Raw genomic sequence first — 21773 nt, 5'->3', positions numbered from 1 at the left:
GGATTGTATTTTTTTATATATTAAAATCTTCAATAAATAAATTTGCAAGCTTCAACTGAAAAAGCAAACTATTTTTGCATTGTGATTTATTAGATTAATATTCACTCTTATTAATGCAGTCAGTTATTAGGATAAGATATACTTTTAATAATGGTAAAATGACAGAACTTTTAAATTCTCACCATATCTCGATCCATAGAAATATTACTACGATGGACTTCGAACTCTGACATCATATTTCATTGCATCTTTTTCCAATACCTTATTTCCATTTCTAATCCTTGAAAGTTTCTGATAGAATAGATGCGTCATCAATTTTTGCTAATGTTTATTCGTTTAACTTTTATTTCGTAACCTGGAATAACTAATTTAAAAAAGAAACAAAAAAATTAATACTTTCCGCACTTCGGTATTGTCTCCTCTCCCTTCCTTGAATTTTTATATCATAGTTCTAGAGAAACACCAATAGCAACAACTTCATAGTCACGTTCCAAAACGGGAATCTCATTGATTCGCACATATGTAATTGTTTAACTTTTATAATCTTCTGGAACTGAAGTGGATTGGTAATCTTATATTCATGTAGAACTGTTTATTTTCGTGGAATGTTTAGAAAAATTTGTGCAAACTCCAGTCTAGCGCTAGTTGAATCTTTTTTACATTTACTGATTTCATAAGTTAGTAGATTTTTTTATGCATCGGTCTCCAAAAATGCCTCCGGCCAAAAAAGTCTCTACCAAAGTAAGTTGTATTTTATTAGATTATTTCTTCTAAAATTTCTAATAGATAGTGTTATTTATTTAAATTTTGTTTCCGACAAAGAAAAAACAATTCTAGTCAAACAATAATAAAATTCAATTTAAAAAAGGCTGTCAAGGGATCTGTTATTAATATCGAACCTTTTCCTTCTTCATTTATTTTTATCATATTAATTATAAATCTTTTTTGATTTGCATTTATTTAGTATCATTACGAATGTCTTAACAAAACGACAAAAATTTATGAATGAGTAACAACTAATTAGGATACATTTTGACTTCTGTAGTGTGTTTTTACACAAAAGCTACTAATAACATGTGACCATTGACAAATTTCTATTGGACTATGGATAAATTCGAAAAAAATATCAGTTTTTTTCCGAACGAAATCAGAAATAATTATACGTAGTTTATTTTTATAGATTAAGTATAACTTTTCGATTATTCTGGATATTTCATTTTATTTTTTACATCCTCGTATACGAGATATACAAAGAGAAATTATTATAATCGTCCAAATTTCCGACCCGGATACTTTAACTCTTCATGTTTCAGATATGCTCGAGTCCAAAAGACGTTTTTGGATCTATGTCTATGACTACAGTAACTCAAAAATACACGCTTCGAGCTAGACCGCTGAAATCTGGTATGTGTTTTTTATTCCAAGTTAGTAAATTTTTTGATAAGATTGTGAACGATTAAGAAGTTTGTCCAAGTGATTACAATAACTATAAAGCATAAACAGCTAAATAGATGAAATGTGATGCACAATTTAATACATAAAATGTCGATATGTATCAAATTTTGCACAAATCCGTCAACGGATTAACCGTCTGTTAATTTGTACATTCGCTTTGCTACCCAACGGCGTAGATAAATAAGATTTGGAATATAATTTATTACTAAAATTGTAGTTCTGTTAAAAATTTAAATTTCATTTTTTCTTTTTTAAAAAAAAGTCTAAAATTGATACTCGGCGTAAAATATTTGTGAGGTACTCTGGCGGGAAAAAAAAAAAAAAAAAAAAAAACTCAAATTTTTCAGATTTATGCGGAAGAAGGCTGCCACGTTTTATTAAAGTGTAAGAAACTATACGTTTCGTAAAGATCAATTGTGCTGGTTTTGAAAACAATTTTAAAGAAATCGGGACCGAATTAAGCTATATAAGTGCCCAGAGAGAATGCAAATTATAGGGGTCTTCTTTGCCGTTCTCAATATTCAAAGCTAGATATTTTTTTTTCATTAATTTTAATTTAATCGGTATCCGCTTTTATCAGAAAATATTGTGACAAACTGGAATAATAAAATATTTGAATCCTATTCAATTTAAATATGTTTAAACAAAATATATTCAACAAAAGTGTATTAATTTAATACAAAGTTTGATGAGCTGTTTACATGCAAATATGTCAGCCAATGCAAAATAAAGGGGGGGAGGGCAGAAAACAATCTCATTCTTCGTGTATGAAAAATCAGAAGCGATTTTAAGAGAAATGTGGCCCAATTTTTAAAAAAAATTATCAACATTTTAAAAATTTGGAATTGGGGGAGGGGATGGTGGGAGTGTTATGTCGATTTTCTGGTGTATTTATATAATTCGTTGTCTAATTTTACTTTGTAAGAGAGTGAAGGTGATCGTATTAATAATTCTTTTATAGTGCCAATAATATAATTTGAAGAAGAAGAAAATTAGAATTTTAATACAAAGATAATATATATAATTTCTAACTAAAAGAGGTCTAAAACGTGGAGAATCGCCAGACTCGAGGTTAAATTTAGTGAGGACTAGCCACCTTTAGCAACCATCTGGTTCGCTAAGGATATTGCTTAGATTTAATTTTAGCGCTAATGGAAACGTAATTATATGGTTCATCTGTATTCTAATTTTCGCATACTATAAATTCACTGTCTTATTTCTCATATACACTGCACAAATATTAATTAAGCAGTATTCTATTTCATGGTTTACAACAATGGGATGAAAATCAAAGTTTGCGATATTTTTTGAAACAATGAAAATGATTTGAATTTCGCGTTAACAATGTGAAACTATTGGTAAAAAGTCGGGAAAAAAATCTATACTTAAAAAGTTGCCAAAATTTAGGAAGAATTGCACGATTATTAAATCGATATCATTTGAAAAATATATATATTTTTTAATTTTGAGATGTTATAAAATTAAATTTTGTACTTTAATATTTATGGAAGATATGGTAAAAAAAAAATTGATTTCGCTTTTTATTCCAATTCAAATTAAAATATCAAAACGTCGCTCCAGTGTGCGCATTTTTACCTTTCAAGCTATTTTTGTGTCCAAATTTGGTACCTGTTGGTCAAACAGACTGTTCAGAAAAGCGCCAACAAGGACACATATATATTCATCGTTATTATTAGAAGAAATCCCAATTTTTTAATTTGTATATGCTGCAATGTAAGAAAAATGGATCTTAAATTTTGGATTCAGTTTTGCACCCTTCAAAAATACGCGTAGCGCATTTGTCCTAATTAATCTAGTCTTACTAAGTAAGGCTACTGAACTGAAAAGATATTCAGTAGCACTCTAATGCAGGTTTAGTTATATAAACATCCCGTTATAAAACAACATTTTGGGACGGACCTCCTAATTTTGAACCTCGGTCAGATGACGAGGACGACACCTGAGTTGGCATGCCGTTCTCCACATCACGCCACACCAGCGGGAGGACGTTTAACGTGCACTAGAGCCTCTTACACGATGATTCTTCGGTGAAATCTCGTCTCGAACCTGAAACCCTCCGGTTCCGAAGCCGAGACCTTACCACCAGGCCACCGAGGTCTCTCTATTGCCGGATCCGTAAGCATAAGGTTCAGATGGAAATAATTATTCCAATCAGGTATAGATCAGTCCTAATAAGGATAACGTTTTTAAAATTATTGACGTTCTTTATCACAGTTTGAATAAATTCGAATACATATCCATTATAAAGCAAAATCCATTTTAAAAATTAGATCGACAAATTAAGTAATCCTAAACATACCATAATGCAAATCTCAAAGCTCCGGAATCCAAACATCATACTGTTCGTTACACGATTTTTTTTTTTTTTTTTTTTTTTTTTTTTCACTTTACATGTGTCAGGATGCGTTTATTTAATCAAAAGAAGAGTGAAAGGTGAAAAAAAGGAAGACAGGTTTACGTTTCACAATAAGCATCAAAAGCTACGGGCTAAATTCCACAACTATCGTCACTACAGGAGATAGTTCAGTGGCCACTCCTTAAGACTCCAAGTCAAATTTAACAATAAAATGAACTCGGATTATTAGCGGACATGAAAAGAGTAAAAACTGCCGATAGCTTGTAACATTGTCGGAAAAAAGTACTAATTCACAATAAAACACGAAATTTTCATTTACTGTAAACGTCCTAAATATTAAATTATAATGAATAAATGGAAGAATTCTTTTCCTAAATTATAGCAATTCACATTTTTACAAAATAATAATAACTTTTATGCTAAAAAACTATATTATTTGTTATTGAATTTTTATAACATTTTGAGATTAATAACGATAAATAATCCCGGTTGCATTAAATGATACTTTATAAAATATTCTTCGTGCCATTCCTGAAAGCTCTTTTTGCCATTTGAACTAAGCATATAAGAAAATCAATGCGCAATTTTTAGTTAAAATAAAATAGTATGATCAGGAACAACAAGACACTCATATGCATATTAGAAAGAAAGAAAAAAAAAACTGAATGGAAAAGTATCTAATGTGATACAGAAATTAAGATCAAAGAATGAAGAATTCCGGAAATTGCTCATCCTTCCCTATTGCACCCCTTAATGATGGAGAATCGTCGAAAAGTAGTACCTTAATGATGGTATTGAAACGAACAATACACATCAATTTTAGAATCCGTTGTGTATCTTGCTGGGGAAATGGGTATGACAACATGCAGTTAGAAATTAGATGTATGGAGAGAATGTCTAGTTATTAAATAGGACTAAAAATTTTCCATACAAATCTTAATTCCACTTCCACCGGCAGAATGATTTTTTTGGAGTTTCACACCTCCATTTCTTCCAAAATTTTCTATTAATCGGTATAATAAGTGTTTATTCAACACCACTTAGATACCTAGGAGGTGTTGGTTCAATGCCTTTTGAGTGCACTGGCTGGAATAATTTAATCAGAACCGTAACTAGGAATTTGAGAGCTTTCGACTCAACGAAAACAACGATAAAATAACAATATAAAAAAAATTGCTTTCTGATCAATTCCTCAGAAATTTGCCAATCCGTGCCTTTTCAAAATAGAGTTTTGCAAGCCATCCCTGATCACATACATGATAAATATGAAAAAAAAATTTATTAAAAAAAAAGGACTTATATTGTATTTTATATATTTATTTAATACAAAACTTTCTTCTCGATCTTTAACGTTATGATACAATATTATTACAAACCTGTAATTTTGCTCCCCAGCATTAATAGTGTCATCGTAAGAAATACCCTTTTACGGCGAGCCCTTTGTGTGCTGATCGGGTGCCGCGTCACTGATCTTACAGCTTGGCAACCATTTGGGGACAAAATAGATATTACTGGAAACTTCGAGAATTTTTAAGATCCAATAGGAATCGAGATACGCTTAATTGGCCGAGAAGATTTTCGGCCGGCCTCCCAGCAACTATAAAAAGCCGACAGTCTCAAGCTGCAATAACCGGAATTAGAAGTGTGAAACGAGTAGTCGAGAGGATAACGAAGCAACGGTGGAATAGTCCAGCGTTGTGTGGTACCCAAGCGATTGCTGAACTGAGATATGTGCCGAGTCCTGGCCTTTATTGTGGAAGCAGCATGGAGTCCTGTGAGGAGTAGCTAGTCGTGTAGTAATGTGTCGGTAACTGGAGACAGTGGAGAATTGCAGCCATTTGGAGAGACCGTAGAAAGAAGCTACGAAGATTCTCTCTCCTGCTAAATTCTGTCTGGCCGCTTTGTGTGCTGTGGCTGTTATTACTACCGATTACGACTTGCGGTTTACTTTTGGTTGTAGTGTGCTACATGTTGCCTGTGGATTCGTCTCTGTATATATCGTCTTCAGTGTGCTCGTGTCCTTTGCGATAATAAATGTCGTCGTTGTTTTCTATTACAAAACTGTTTATTTCTGCTTCGACCGACCTTTAAATCAAAAAGAATCCCAAACGGAAGTAGTAAATGCTTAACAAATTTAATGTCAGAAGTGAAGAAATAACAATATATTTAATATCAAAATTATAGTAATAAAGCATACGCACAAAGAATAATTTGTAATTTATTAACATTTTAAAAATTATTTTTTTAATTTACACAAAAATATAAATTTATATTTATAATACAAAGATATTATTCAAATAAAATGATCATGCATATTTAGAAAACATACGAATGCAACAATAATAAGCTTTATATGTATTTAAATACTTCATTACATTTAACATTTTTACAATCAATCACTTATTTGTTTGATATAGTATGCTCATTTTAATTCATAAATTTATTATGACTTTTATTTATAGAAAATTCATCAATAGTTTTGGTTTGATCTATCTTTTTTAATATGTCATACTGTATGGATTTGATTTGCTTTGATTTAGCAAATTACAAATTACTCTCTTTTCGAAGCAAAACTAGAATTACTCTGGGACGGATCATGTACTTTTAAGCCGTCGTAAGATAACGAGGTTGACACCTGAACCGACATCCTTTTCTCCAAGAATCCGCGCCACGCCAATAGAAAAACAATTAGCTCTGATGGATTTAGTGTCCACCAAACCGACTTACATGTTTCTTCAGTGGATTTCGAACCTTGTCCTACACAACCGAAGACATGACCTTACCATCAAGCTTACATATGGAATTAGTTCAAAATTAAATTTTTAGACATCCTTAGATTAATATCTTTATCTATAACCTAGTGGATAAGACAGTTCTGAATATCTTTTTTTATTTACATACAATCTTGTAATTAGATAACATGGAACCTCTCTCTCTTTCAGCAAATTTTTGGTCGTATGAGGTTTATATAAGAAAAATAGGATAGGATAATAACAATGTTTGAGTACCTGTGTAGTTTCAATAGGAGCTGGAGGTGTGGTGTACGAACTGATCACAGACAAATCTGATAGGTTAGAAGATAAATATATGAACCAAAGATTGCCGGATAAAGTTGCATTTAATTCTTTGTAACACACGATGGGCAATATATCGATAATGAGGAGGAGAAAAAAAATGCACCGAGTTTAATACAATCGTATTTATTTACTACCCTATTAATGCATTGCAATTCGCTCTCCATTTTAAACTTTTCTACCTCTTAGCTAATGCATTCGTCTGTCCAAAGTTGAAGGTAAGCTGTCAATCCGTCACAAATATGTTGTATTTAGCCCCCCCCCCCGTCTTTCAACTCCCCTTCCGAAGAGCCATGGTTGTAAGGTCTCAACTTCGAAATATTCTAGATTTAAGTTCATTCAGTATTCATTGGATGTACGTTAAATCTGAAATCCGTATATTAAAAGTAAAACATTCTCTCTTCGGCGCGCGAAACGAATGTTTGGAACCGGATGCCTGGCCATAGTTAATTAAAGCTTGTAATTAATAATTCAGAACTAAGAGAAATATCCCAAAATAGCTCTTGCGTTTCTTCCAAACAGGATGATAGTAAAACTAAATTAAATTAACCTAAACTAATTTATGGAGGATTATTGGCTCTACTTATAATAAAAATGAATGTATGTGTGTATCTTTTGGTGCTTTACATGTCAGACCATTCGGCCCATATATACTTTAGACAGTGTCAATGTGTACTTTTTTTTTTTTTTTGAAATTTCAATTACAATTTTAATTAATTAAAAAATAAACTACATATTGATTTTTTTTTCGCTATAGCTTCCGAAAATATTCCCGCACAAAAATTACTTTTACGCCGTTTTAACGTCCAAAAAATTATTTTTAATGATGCCAATTTAATTGCCGTAAAGTTTTTTAATATAAATTTAATTAATTTTTAAACATAGTTTTTAAAAATATTTCACAACAATATTTCCATTATTGTGAATGAAAACGTTTTATTGATGAAAGTTAAAGTAGGATTCTGTTTATCTATGTAGTTTACTGGACAAATAAAAAAGTGAAGTTACGATATAAATAAATTTAGAGATGAACCGTATGTAATGGTGTCATGAAATTGGTTTCCATTAGAAAAGTTCACTTGTACAATGAATAGATGTCAAACTATTAAAATAACAAACTTTAATAGTTTGACACGAAGGTAAAACAAAATAGTTTGTTTACCTTTTACTTTAATAGTTTGTTTGAATCACGAAGTTGTGTTAAAATGATTTAATTGGAAAAAAATTATAACCAATACCTTCAGCGAATAGCTGGTCGCTTGAGACTACTAGTATTTCAAAATACTTAAAAATATGAATTTGCATTGGTTCATCTGTGTCATAAGCGCATATATGCACGTAAATTTTTCAGGGCTTTGTAAATAGAGAGCATAAATATTATCTATTTATATAATAAAATTACAAGTTCTTCATTCATAACATCATTTTGTTTTTTATATTTTTGGTAAAGTTTTAAAATATTTTCAAATTTATATAGTATAACAAATTTTTGATGATAAAAGCCAATTTTTAATTTTTTTTTATAATGCAAATAAGTAAATAAAAATTCTTTCAGTCCTTAAATTTTATAGATATTTTGCAATTGATTAATTTAATATTAAGACAAAACAATCAAAGTTTATTCTAAATGTAATTTGGACTATTTTTTAACTCTAAGGTTTTGATAAAATTTACAGTGTTCCTTGTAGGACATGTAAGTCAAATTTTCCACTGAGTATATTTATATTCATTTTAAAATTTCATTTTTATCTATTTTTTCAAATTATTCTCTTTTTATAAGATTTTTTTAATCATTAAGTAAAGTTAAATAGCATTTAAAGATTAATGTTTATGTTAATTATCAAACAAACTCAATAATTTAAAGTATAAACTATATGTTGAAGCACTATTGGTTATAAAATTATCATTTGAATTCTCTAATACGATAATAAAATTGATTGAATAATTAGATTAATAAAAAATATTGAATTAAATTGAAATACTTGAATATTGAAATAAATAGTTTAATATTGAATTAAAATATTTACTTAAAAAGAATAAAATAAAAATTTATTTAAATAAATTTTAATTTTATATGATGTGAGGAGATTTTAATTATAATATTTAGCAATATCTACAAGACATGTATCAATATATAAGTGATTTTATTCATTCCGATTTTCTTTAAAATTTAGGAAAAAACTGCACATATCTAATTTTCATAGGAATTTATGAAAATAAAAAGTAAAAAAAATATTAAAACATTAAAATTAATTATGAAATACTAAATTTAAATGTATTAATGCAATCTTATACATGTTAATCAAGTAGTTAAAATTAAATTTGAAAAAGAAAAATTGAAATCTACGATCGCAAATTTCAAGTTATTATGTGAGAACATTATTATTTTTTAAGTCGTTATTTGTCTTAATTAATTTAAGTCATTAAGCAGTTTAAACTGGTTTGAAACAATCACGACACTTCTCTATCTGTCTGTCTCTCTCTATTATATAATTTCTTTTCACTTTCATTTTTTCTAGCTGGCAAACAAAGTTTTGGAGCTCGACCGATTTTGAGATGAAATAACAGCTATGATGTCATAATTCTACTTAAACCTTTTAAAAACGCATCTGCTATAAAAAAAAAAAAAAAGCATACGTAATAAATATTAAAGCAATAGTAAAAGCAGGTCTACTTTTTAAAATCGTATTTGCTTTCAAAGAAGCATACATAATAATAATACAATACTGGTAAAAGCAGATGAAAATGAATATTGCCATTTATGCTTTATTCATTGCTTACGCGATTTTGTCAATTATTCCAAACCCATAACGAAAACAATATCATGTTCTCGCATGATAATAAAATTCCTTTTTTACATTCTGCCAATAAAGAAAACAATCTTCTTTACAAAGAGTTTAAAAATTAATTATTTAAACATTAGGGATTAATAAAATAAAGATTAATAAAAATAATATTTAATAATTTTATTTTGTCAATATATTTATTTTTAATAACTGTTGATTAAACCACTGAATTCTCATTTAATTCACTGTTTTACACATATATATATATTTAAAAAAAAAATTTTATATTGAAATCTTTTGAGGTATTTTCAGAATCCGGATATTAATGTATATAGTTAAAGCTTTCTTAAACGAATTCAAATGATATTTTACAGAAGAATGATTACTTTTGCAGATTTTTAAATATTAGTTTGGAAAAAAAATTCTTAATCTGCCATATTTCATTAAAATTTTACAAATGAAATTAATATTTTTTTTATTATGAGTTAACTATTACATCTAACTTTCTACTTATGTATATTGCTGAAGTTGCAAGAATATTCTTTATTTATTGATGGAGATCCAAGGATATTTTGGTTGAAATGGGGGTCACAAATGGGGAAAAAAATTAAGAATAAGTATAAATGATATAGCTAATTTTTTTTAAAGATTTATAAGATAAAGAAATAATATGTAATTTAGAAATAAGTGAATAAAAATAAATCTTGGACATGTTCCAAGAAGAGAAAAAAAAAAAATAAAAAAAAAAAAATGATTGATGCAATAAGGAACAATATAAAGCAATTAGATTTATTTTGATATTTTATTCCATGTATTACATATTTAGAACACAAAACATCATAGTAATCTCATTTTATTACATTATCTCTAGTAATAGCTATCACCATTTTCAAAGCTGGTGCTATTAAAATTAATAATAATAAATTTAAAATTAATTTATTTAATTTGGATTTTCTGATATTTAGTTTTAAAAGTTTTGATAAACATAAAAAATTTAAAAAAATGATTGATGCAATAAGGAACAATATAAAGCAATTAGATTTATTTTGATATTTTATTCCATGTATTACATATTTAGAACACAAAACATCATAGTAATCTCATTTTATTACATTATCTCTAGTAATAGCTATCACCATTTTCAAAGCTGGTGCTATTAAAATTAATAATCATAAATTTAAAATTAATTTATTTAATTTGGATTTTCTGATATTTAGTTTTAAAACTTTAAATAAATAAAAATAGAAATCTTTGATAAACATATTAGCCCCTCTTTTTTAAATTGTAAATATATATCTCTACACATAAAATCTTTAATTTGATTTTGAAATTTCCAGAATTATTCATATAAAACATAAAAAAATTTGTTATCTTTCAGCCCTTTTTTTGTTAGAAAACAAAATTTACACTACGGTGCCAAAGAAATCAACTTTACATAAAAAAAATCAGTGATTTTTTCCACCTTTTGTACCAGCTTTATAGAATAATAATTGTAATTGACTCATTTATACTTTCTTTAATTGTTTCTATATTAGAATCAAAGCAAATTTTAAACTACTTAAATTACTAACCATTCCAGTGGCACTGTCTTAATTAATATCCAGGCTTGAATGTTATTAATACTTTTCAGTTTTTTTATTAATATACCACAAGTATGGCAAACTGAATATTGATATTAAGATTTCTAAATTGTTACTAAGATTTGAGGTTTGGCAAGTTTTTGTCTAAGGACTAGCTAATGGAATAGTATCCAACATTTATTCTTTATAACAATAGATGATAAATTAACAGAGAAGCACTGATTGCCATGATTTAGTGAGTTTTTCTACACTTTTCTAATTTCTGATAACATTCAACAAAAGGAATCAACATCTCATTTAATTTAGTTCGTGGAAATTCATGCCCATTTTCAGAAATGACCTTGTTTATGTTTTTTATAGGGAAATCATTCGACTTGAATTCATTCTCTCTACATGACTGCTGCACAGCTAAAAGAAGTGCTTCGCTTTGCAACACTTTTGGCATTGATTTTAAAGCAGGAATATCGCAAGATTCAAATTTATGATGCACAACATCCCTTAAGAGAGAAAACACATGAAAATGTTCTTGCTTTTTCAATAAATTTAGAGAATGTAAATTGCAAGGCGGATCTGACATAAGTAAAGATTTTACAGATTTATAACTCAACTTATATAATCTATGTTTTGAATAAAACCCAATACTTGGGATACAAGAAGAATTATACCATATACCATTAATTGGTGAATATTCTTCTAAATCAAAATACTGCACCAATTGACCATCATCAATATTGTGTATCTGTAAATACTTATTATCTTTAAATAGACAGATGATATTTTGCATAATAAAACAATCTTGTACTTCTTCCAATGCAATTTCTAAATCAATCTTATTACGTATTTCACCATTTGGCGATATTGACATTAATATGTTGTTGTTTAAAATATAAGCAAAATTTTTTACAGGATCTAACAGTTTGCACACTTTTATATTCCCACTTTGATTCCATAAACCAATTGATTTTGTACACAAAGATATAAAATCTACAGGACCATCCCCAATAATACCTCTCCATAGCAATTTCCCATCAATGTGAAATAACCAAATATGCAAACGAGCAGAAATTATAATATATAAATTCACAGAATTTGGCAGATGGGGAATGACACAAATATTATCTCTGATTTCAACTAGATCAAATGCAGGACAGTTTTTTAATAATTTTTGTGGAACACCAATAGCACTTTGTGTAATCTCTCTCACTCCATTTAAAGGAATTTCTCGCTTGTGTAAATCAAAGCATGCATCCGTAGAACCTGTTCTTTGAGACCAATATATCATGTTTTGATGCTGTGATATCATAGTTTGAGTAACCAATACATGATTATTATTACTGTTGGGTGAAACTATATTCACATTAAAATAACCAATTCTAGCCCATTCAAATAACAAAGTTCGATATTCAAAGATTTGAACATCACCATTTGTGAGCACAACAAACATACGAGTAGATGTATTTTCAGAGTCAAAGAATATATCCAGCACTGTGGAGGATGTTACCAAAAGTTCATCAGTTTCAGCTTCGCTGGGAGATGAACTGAAATCGTAAGGTCTTGCATCACAAGTGTGAACTTTTGTATTTTCCGTTGTAAAAATTATGTGACCAGGAATCATCCATAAACGAGAATTGATTTCAGGGTTAAATTTTTCTTCAAACCGTTTCAAAAGTATCTCATTGAAAATATCAGATGATTTGAAGCAATCGTCAATTTTAAACATTTTTTATGAAAATAAATTTAAGACAGACTAAAATAAGTTACAACTCAAACAATATTTGAGTGATTTCATAAAATTACTTTTGCTATGAACATCATTTAACGATATATAAAGATTATTTCAGGGCATGCTTATTAATTATGTTGGAACTAGCTCCAAATGACGATATATCTTTGGTAATTCAACGATATCTACTTTAAAAAAATAACTACAAAAATTACAAGCACAATCTCACAGGAAACAAAATTAAAACGAAACTGTTATCGAAATACCGAATTGCCAGTTTTTCTATTATAATATGCATTCATTTTCACGTGACTTTATTTTTTAGTCAGGTAGAATGCATAAAAAAAAAAAAAATCAAAATTTAGCATTTTTCATTCATTTATCATTTAAAAAAATATAGAGACTTTTGAAGCAATATTTCCAATTTAAATGTGAATTTTGCGAATTTTGATAATTTAGCGCGGCGAAACGTTAACTGATAACCATACAAGCAACAATAAACAAGATTCGGCGTTTTCTCCCTTAGCGATTTGGATAGAACTTTTTTATAAGAAAAAGTATTTATTTCATAAAGTAATTTTCTTTTTTTATTTTGAATTAAATATTGGATATAATATACTTTTATTTTACATCCTTGTCAGTTTTCCCGCAATATTATATGGATTTTTTTCTACCCTAGAAAACGATGGAATCTGTTGTAGAAGAGAAAACTGAAGCGGTTTCTATTGATCGTGAAAAAGTAAGTTATAATCTCTGCGAAATGCATAATAAATGAAAGTATGGTTTAAGTATGATTTGAGAAAGTTTTAATGAATATATAATGGAAGTAATTTTATCCATAAAGTAACTTAAACTAATTAATCAACAAAATGTAGTAAAAACCTTTTATAAAAAAAACCTTTAATATATATATAAATTATCTATATATAAGCACTGTTATTCTTGTTTAACTTTGTCTAATTTGCAAATGAATTTGAATTGAACCATTCTTCAAAGTGCATTTTGTAAAAATCTGAATATTTCTTTTTTGATTCTGCTACATTTTGATGAAACGGATATTCTATTATACATGTATATATATTTACCATTTCATAATCTGTACCAATTTGCATATAATATATAAATAAATCAAATATGGGAAATGTAATAAAATAAGGAAATATAATATCCTCCACCGGCAAAAGCTAAGAACTACGGTTCTGGATCATATAATTTCATATTTCTATTAGAAGTAAACACAAAGTATAGTATAGAGATAAAGTAAACAAAGTGAAGTATGCAGAGATATGAGGCATGTGAAGTTATATGCCCTGCACTTGCATTTCATAATCGCGTCTTTCCGAACTGTGCTGTCGCATGAGGTGTAACAGTTTGCCACGGCATCTCTGAATACAGAGGTCAGCAGATTAGTTTAAAATTATCGAAAAGGACAGTTAAGAGGAAATTTTTTGCGGAAGGACAGAATCTAAAAAAGGACTGTCCTCCCTAAAGTAGAACAATGGATCAGCTTAATATAGGAATTTACTTGAAATACACATAGTAAAAATAATAATAATAATTAAAACACAACTTGGAATATATGTGAAAAAAAAAAGAATTACTAATATCTTTGTAATGTAAATGATTTCAAATTAAAAGATTTACTGGTGGAGAATCTGGTATTTTTACTCATTATAAGATATTGTTTTGCACTTTTTTTTTATCATCTGGAGAAACAAAAGTTTTTAATTATTGATGCTCCAATTATTCAAGATCTTAAATGTTAAGAATTTTTTCCATTTCACTTTTTAATTTTTAAGATGTTCAGTATATAAATGTGGTGGGGGAAAAAAATGGAATTTTTGAATTTATAAACTATCTTATCTTCTACTAGAGAATCATTTATTTTTAAAGTTGTAGAAAAGCTCTGCTTCTTCTGTTATCACTTCAGATTTTTCAGTTTACTGTTCTACATGCATTCAGTTTTGTTTTTAGAAATCTTTTCTAGTAGCTTAAAATGCAGTGTGAAACATATGTAATTTTTATACATTATATATAATTTTTGTTTCGACAACTTTATTTAAACTGTAGTTAACAACAATAGAATAAAAATATTGTGATGTTTAAAAAGCAAGATATTTTTTTAAATAAATATTTTGTTCAAAATATAATAGTGAAAAGTTATTTTTAAACAGGAAAAAAAAAAAAAAGTTTTGTGATGTAGCAACCTCAACATCCTTTTAGTTGACCTTTATATGATAACTGTACATGTTATGTAAAATATCAAGGAGTCATAAAACCAGTTAGAAGGTTCTAGTTCTTTGGAAACTATGAAAGTCAGTGTTAAAATTCTTTTTTTTATAGGTAAGCCAGAAATTTGATTTGATCGGATAGTAGCATAATTTAAAATTAATGGTATAACTAATGATATCAAGTTTAGTTACATTGTTTCACAAATGGAACCTAAATATATAAATTCTATTTGGGAGTCTATATTTTCAATCTAATTATAATAGCAAATAAGGCAGAAAATGAATATTCATGGGTAAAAGTGTTTATTAAATGACTTTAAGGAAAATAAAAATGAACAAATTAAATACCTTTTCAGACATTGAAATTGACATAATGAAATGAAGCAATCTATTAGAAAAATGAAAACCTTGTCAACAATTGATATTTCTAACCTAGTTGTTAAAAACAATAGAGATGGAAAAAATTCTGCATTATATCCCTATTTCTATTAATAAAGAGGCAATAGAAATCAATTCTGATCAGAACTTTTCAATAGTTTTGGTATTGTTTGTGGAGTTAAAATGCAAACAAATTCTTATCAAACACAAAGTAATGGAAAAATTGAAAGACAACACAAAACACTAAAAGCAGGTATTAGAGTTTATTATTCAATCAAATAAAGTGAAATTTTATTTATATGCCTTTGTATATGTATATCACTATGTGATAATACCAACTACTCCATTGTAGGAATGGTTTATGTTAAATCACTAAAGCTAAAAGGAGAATTCTTTCAAGAATTAAATTAAAACCGCATATTTTTATTAGCAAATTCCAAAAACAAATGGAAAAATTTAAACCAACTAAAAGACTAAATAAGAACAGAAATAAATATTAAGTCCCTGTTCATATATATTTCAGAATAAAAAAATGTTAAGCCTCTTATGAAGGACTTTTTTCTGTAATTATCAAAAATGTTAAGTATTACTAAAGGAACAGATATTGATGTTCCGTTAACTAATTGAAGCAAGTTCATTTGTTAACCTCGAATGAAGACAATTCTTGAAAATTAACAAATAAAGGGAAATCAAATGTTACATTAAGCAGGGCAGAAAATGGAAAGACAAAGGATTCAAAATTTGAAACAACATATACCGGTGGGATTATTTTTTCAGCACATTATTAAGATTATGTGAACATTTAATGTTCTATATTAATTTTTTATTTAATGATTTTAAATATTTTTAATAGCTTTAATGGGGATGGATAGATATAAAAGAGGTAGTGTAACATCTATAAATTATAATGTTATAACTATATAATTGCATCTACAATTTTATGTAGACTGCAAATGGCAATAATAGAGTAAAAATATTATTAGAAAAATAATTTTAAATAGGAAAATGCATTAAATAAATAATTATCTTCGAAATATTGTAGTGAAAATTATTTTTGTAATGTCGAAATTGCTACTTACAAAGTAGTTAAGATGGTGAAATATTGCATGTTATTCTTGGTGCAGTTTTACATATTTTGTCGATTCTCCTAGTAACCTATTTGGAAAAGTAATATGTTTTATATTATTAATTATTCTCATTGGATTACTTTCATTAACAATTAATGTATTTTTTAAAATTTGTTTTTCAATAATTTTTCATACTATTTTCAGACTTGTCCTCTTTTACTTAGAGTTTTCTTAAATAATGGAAGACATCATTCACTTAGTGAATTTGTAAGAGGAAATGTTCCACCCAATGAGCTTCAGATTTACACTTGGTAAGTTGAATTGAAAATTAATTTGAATTTTTCAAAAATACTAATATCTCTCAATATATAGTATTATATTTAAAATATTATCTATTGAAATTTCCATCTTATATTTGAAGAAATCTATTTCAAAATGTCTTCTTACATTTGTTTCATAGATTTTTATTCTGTGGAATTGGGTATTTATTGGGAGACATCATTCTAAATGAGAAATAAGACATCAAATTAAGGAATCAAAATTGACCCCTAATGTTATTTATCGTAGCATTATTATGCAAAATATATATGCTTAATAAATTATTTTTAATCTGACCATAAATCATTGAATATTAATTTTTTTGTATATTAATTTATTGCTATTCCATTATTTTTTATGACACTGGTCCTTTCCTGTTTATAACATTTGTGCTAATCTTAATATGTTATTTTATAGCATAGTTACTGGCTGTATTTTAAGTAAATTTGATAGAAAATGTTTCTTGTTATTTACTAACAAATAATTAACATGAAAGAATAAATTTAAACTAAATTAAAATGAATGTCTAGTAATTTATTTGAATAAAACAACTGTTCATATTCATTTTAGCAAAATTATATAGCGTTTTTGTGTATAATTTAAATATTTTTCTATATAAAAAACATTTAGCTCATAGATCAACATTTTGAGCACAGAAAAAAGGATAAAAAAAGTATATTAATTTTTTATGTGTTTGATATAACTTGAGTTGTATAAGCTGGTTGTCATGTTTAACAATTCATGTGGCATTTTGGATTATGTTTAACTTTAATTGAATCTCTTATATGTAGCTTTGTTATCATGATTAATTTAGAAAATTTAAATTTTTTCCATTCATTATTTTGATGCACTTCCTAAATGTAATAAATTTACATGACTTTACCTTGACATGAAGAATATAAGTTTGCATGCCGTCTAATTTTTTATTTTCTTGTTGATCCAGTTGATATTCACTTTCCTTGTGCTAGATGTATAATAGATTTATAAATTAAGCTAATATACCTATTTGATATTTTTCAATTGTTATACATGAATATCATTATTTGTTTATGGTGTATTTGGAATCAGAATTATAATGTTAAATCCTGAAGGATGAAAATTTGATTGATTTAGTGTATATTCTGTTTATTATTAGTATTATTTGAATTTATATGTCTTAAGATATCTTATTATTTACAAGTGAATTTTTTTTTCTTATTTTGTGTAAATATTGAATGTTTTATATTGATACACCTTCATCATATGTTCTTATTAAACATAATCTCTGCCAAAAGTTTTTATTTTTAAACACTGATTTTAATTCATAAAATATTGATGATAACAGTACACTCCTTTGATCTTCACATTTTCTCAAATATATAAATGTTTTTTTTCTCTCCTTCATTAGTCTTAATTTTTTGTTACAAAATTTTCTACCAAAGATTGCAATTTAACCTTTTTTTTTGGGGGGGGGGGTAATGAAATTAGTTTTAAGACTCTGGATTGATTTTTTGATTAATTCAGAGACTGCATTTTGCGCAAAGGTCCACTTGATATACTTCTCTAATCATCTAAATTTTGTTTGGAGGATATCCATAAAATTTGAATGAATGTTTATCAAGTGATAATTTAATATAGATAATAGAATTTCTAATGTGAGATTTTATGAAAATTCTGAGTTCTTTCACATCCTTATTTATCTTTCTATTTGTGGCTTATACTGATGCCATACATCTCATGTTTAATTTTATTGCCAATTATTATATAGCACTTTATAAATTTATATATTTTTTGCTTCTGTGTTTTCTTTTGTTACCTTTTATATTTCTGTTATAGTTATTTTATAATTGTACTTAAATGAAATTTCACTGATTGAAATTTACACAGATTACAGAAATGTTATTTATGTAACAAATGTACAAATATATTTATTTAATTAATGTATGTATTATGTACAATTTTTTTTTTTTTTTGTAATTTTTATCTTTTTATTTATTTATTTGTCATTAATAATGAACAAAAAAATACTATACCAAGTGTATTTTAAATAGTGCATTCCATTTAAAGTTTTGGAGAAAAAGAACAATTAATATAACTATCTATATTAGGAATGTTAATAGTTAGAATTATAAATGTCTGCATTTCAATCTAATGTTAATACATTCTGTATGGGAATTTCCCCTCGTTTATAAAATCAGTGCTGTATGTGCCCAAGAAATTGCATCATATATATTTGTTTTTGTCTCTTAATTTTTTCCTAATTCAAAAAGGCGTTTCAATTCTGTAGCTATTAGCTTTTCAGTCCCTGATGCAGCTTAGGTTCATACACACATGCAAATCTTTGAAACTCTGTATTAATTCCACCCTCCCTTCCCCCTTCTTCAGTTTTATGTTTGCTCTACTTTATTTCAGTAAAGAAATTGCAATTATTATTCCTCATAATTAAATACATACTTTTTTATTGAAGCTTTTCATAAAGATTATTTGATTTAATTTCAATTTCTTTTCATGCTTTTGAGCTCTTATTTTATGTCCATAGACAAACACTAAGATTTTCATTAAAAAAGAAATAGGAATTTTTTTAAACTAAAAGTTCTTTATTTTATCAAATTGTATATAATTTATTTCAATATCAATTGTATAAATGTATTCATAATCAAAAGTCATAAAGGATTGAAAATTGTTATTTTTTAAATGTAAATAATATCTTAAATCTACCTTCTATATTTTATTTATAAACTTATTTAATTTTGTCATTCCTGAACTTAATTCCCATATATTCCCAATTTTTAAATTTAATGCAAATAATTTTAATTATATTAAGAGTATCAACAAATTCTTGATCTGGTATAGAGGTCCAGTTTACAGCAATTTTATATGATTTGAATAATAACTTAGTGGCGCAGCAAATTTCAGTAAATACACATTTCAAAAATGGTGAAAACTGTTTATGTAAAAGTAAATTTCATTTTCTTTTTCCTTTTTTTTTTTTTTTTTTTTTTTTTTGTAACATTGTTTATTAAGCATAATATTTAAAGGAAAAGTGATTATTAAATAAGTTTGGCACATTTTTCAATAATCAGCTTTCTATTAATGAAAATAAGATTAGAAAGCAACATCATTTTCTTGTTGAAATAATTATATTATGTAACTTATCAAACATTCTTATAAATATTTTATTTTTCTTACCATTGAAAGAATTAACTATAAAATTTTCTTTAATAGAAATGATAGAATCATACATTTTTTTCCTTGTATTTGTCAATTTTAATATACAGGTTTGTTTTCTTTTTATAAAATCTCTTCAAAATTCAGGTTGGATGCTACCTTAAAAGAATTGACTAATTTAGTGAAAGAAGTCAACCCAGATGCTCGGCGTAAAGGAACTTTCTTTGATTTTGCTCTAGTCTTTCCAGAGGCAAGAGGTCCTGGATATAGAATGAGAGAAATTGGAAGAACATGCTCTGGAGAAAAGTTTCCTGATGATAACAAAACATTAGCATCATGCAGATTTCAAATTGGAGATTATTTAGACATTGCCATTACCCCTCCTACTTACAGAGGGCATGAAAGTCGCCGAGGAAGGCAAAATGCATACTAAATAGTAGTATATTTTGACCTTTTAACTCAATTTGCTTGTTTTCTGATTTTGGAAAATGTACATATATGCTTTGTTAATAAATCATCATCTTTTTTTTTTTTTTTAATTCTAATATCATGCTGTATACTTGAAGATTCAAGTGTACCAATATTATGGTCATCAAATAATAATAAATCAGCTACTAAATAGGGTATTATTGATATTTTCTAATTCATTATAATGTATCTGTAATAAAGTTATGCTGGGGAGCTTTACAGTATTTGCTACATTTTCATGACCACATTAAGAACTCTGGGGAAGGGGGAAAAACAGACTTTTTAAGTGAAAAATGTATTTAGAATTCAAAAACATTATTGTAAATCATTATTTCTGTTATGAATTTAGGCTTGATTCCTTATTATGCAAATACTGAGCTGAATGATTTGTATTTTATATAAGAGTTAAATTTAGAAAAATGCCTTATTCGGTTGTTTTACCAACCGGTTTATTAATGGGAGTCTTTCCTGACAGATATAATAATCTTGGGTATCTAGATTGCAATTGATTGAATGGTGACAATGTGGGAATATTAAATAAATTTGAATATTTATTTTTATCCCCTCAGTCAGCCTTTAACATCTGCCTGTTATTTTAGAATTGCACTAAATAGATATTGGCTTGATATCTAATTGGTTCTGATATTTGAAACCCTATATTCTAAAATTTTTCATTCTCAGATTTTTTAAAATTGTTTATCAGGAGAGAGATGACTAATTAGGATTTATTTTCAACCTATTTTATAGATGAATGAATTGTATATTTTTTTCCCCTCCATTATCTCAAACTTTAGTAATTACATATTAATAAAATTTCTAAGGTATTGTACTATTTTCAAATTTTGACATTGTTTTTATTGACTGTAATATAAAACACTTGTTATGTGGGAAGCTTATTTTTAACTTTCATTTCATTTGGTGCTCATTTTGATTTCTTCAGCTACAGGATATATTTGAAAATATTTTCTCTTAAAATTATATTTTTTGTTAAGAATTTCTTTTTATTAAGTTTTTGGAGCTTATTTACTTATTTATTCTTTTGCAACATCTCCATAAATAATTATTATATTTTTAAATGATTTCCATAAATAAAATATAGAACATGGAAGTATAGAACCAAAATATTAGTAAGCCGTTATTACTTTATATGAAACTCATTTCATCATTCT

The 21773-nt window shown here is 27.1% G+C and overlaps 1 protein-coding gene across 4 annotated transcripts; it reads left to right on the top strand.

Moving 5' to 3' along the window:
• The first annotated feature begins 619 nt into the window (after positions 1-619).
• Positions 620-20667, top strand: LOC129963965 (histone deacetylase complex subunit SAP18-like). 4 transcript variants are annotated; one of them, XM_056078598.1, is made up of 4 exons: positions 620-741; positions 13675-13734; positions 16876-16982; positions 20284-20667. In XM_056078598.1, exons 1-4 carry the CDS (start codon positions 694-696, stop codon positions 20567-20569), a joined length of 501 nt encoding a protein of 166 aa, XP_055934573.1. In that variant the 5' UTR covers positions 620-693; the 3' UTR covers positions 20570-20667. The 4 variants fall into 4 exon arrangements, with proteins under 4 accessions (XP_055934573.1, XP_055934576.1, XP_055934574.1 ...); XM_056078601.1 differs by lacking the exon at positions 620-741 and adding an exon at positions 1386-1404; XM_056078599.1 differs by lacking the exon at positions 620-741 and adding an exon at positions 13469-13568.
• Positions 20668-21773: the final 1106 nt, after the last annotated feature.

Source organism: Argiope bruennichi, chromosome 3, assembly GCF_947563725.1.
Source record: "Argiope bruennichi chromosome 3, qqArgBrue1.1, whole genome shotgun sequence".
Taxonomy (NCBI): Eukaryota; Metazoa; Arthropoda; class Arachnida; order Araneae; family Araneidae; genus Argiope; species Argiope bruennichi.
Note: the sequence above shows the minus strand (reverse complement) of the source record. Positions and strands in the feature narration are given on the sequence as shown.

What these genes read in the sequence shown, in the direction of transcription:
- LOC129963965 (XM_056078598.1), top strand. Translation starts at nt 694, where the DNA reads ATGCATCGGTCTCCAAAAATGCCTCCGGCCAAAAAAGTCTCTACCAAA. An exon ending in TTTCTATTGATCGTGAAAAA is followed by an intron (nt 13,735 to 16,875) that starts GTAAGTTATAAT and finishes TACTATTTTCAG; the next exon opens with ACTTGTCCTCTTTTACTTAG. An exon ending in GAGCTTCAGATTTACACTTG is followed by an intron (nt 16,983 to 20,283) that starts GTAAGTTGAATT and finishes TTCAAAATTCAG; the next exon opens with GTTGGATGCTACCTTAAAAG.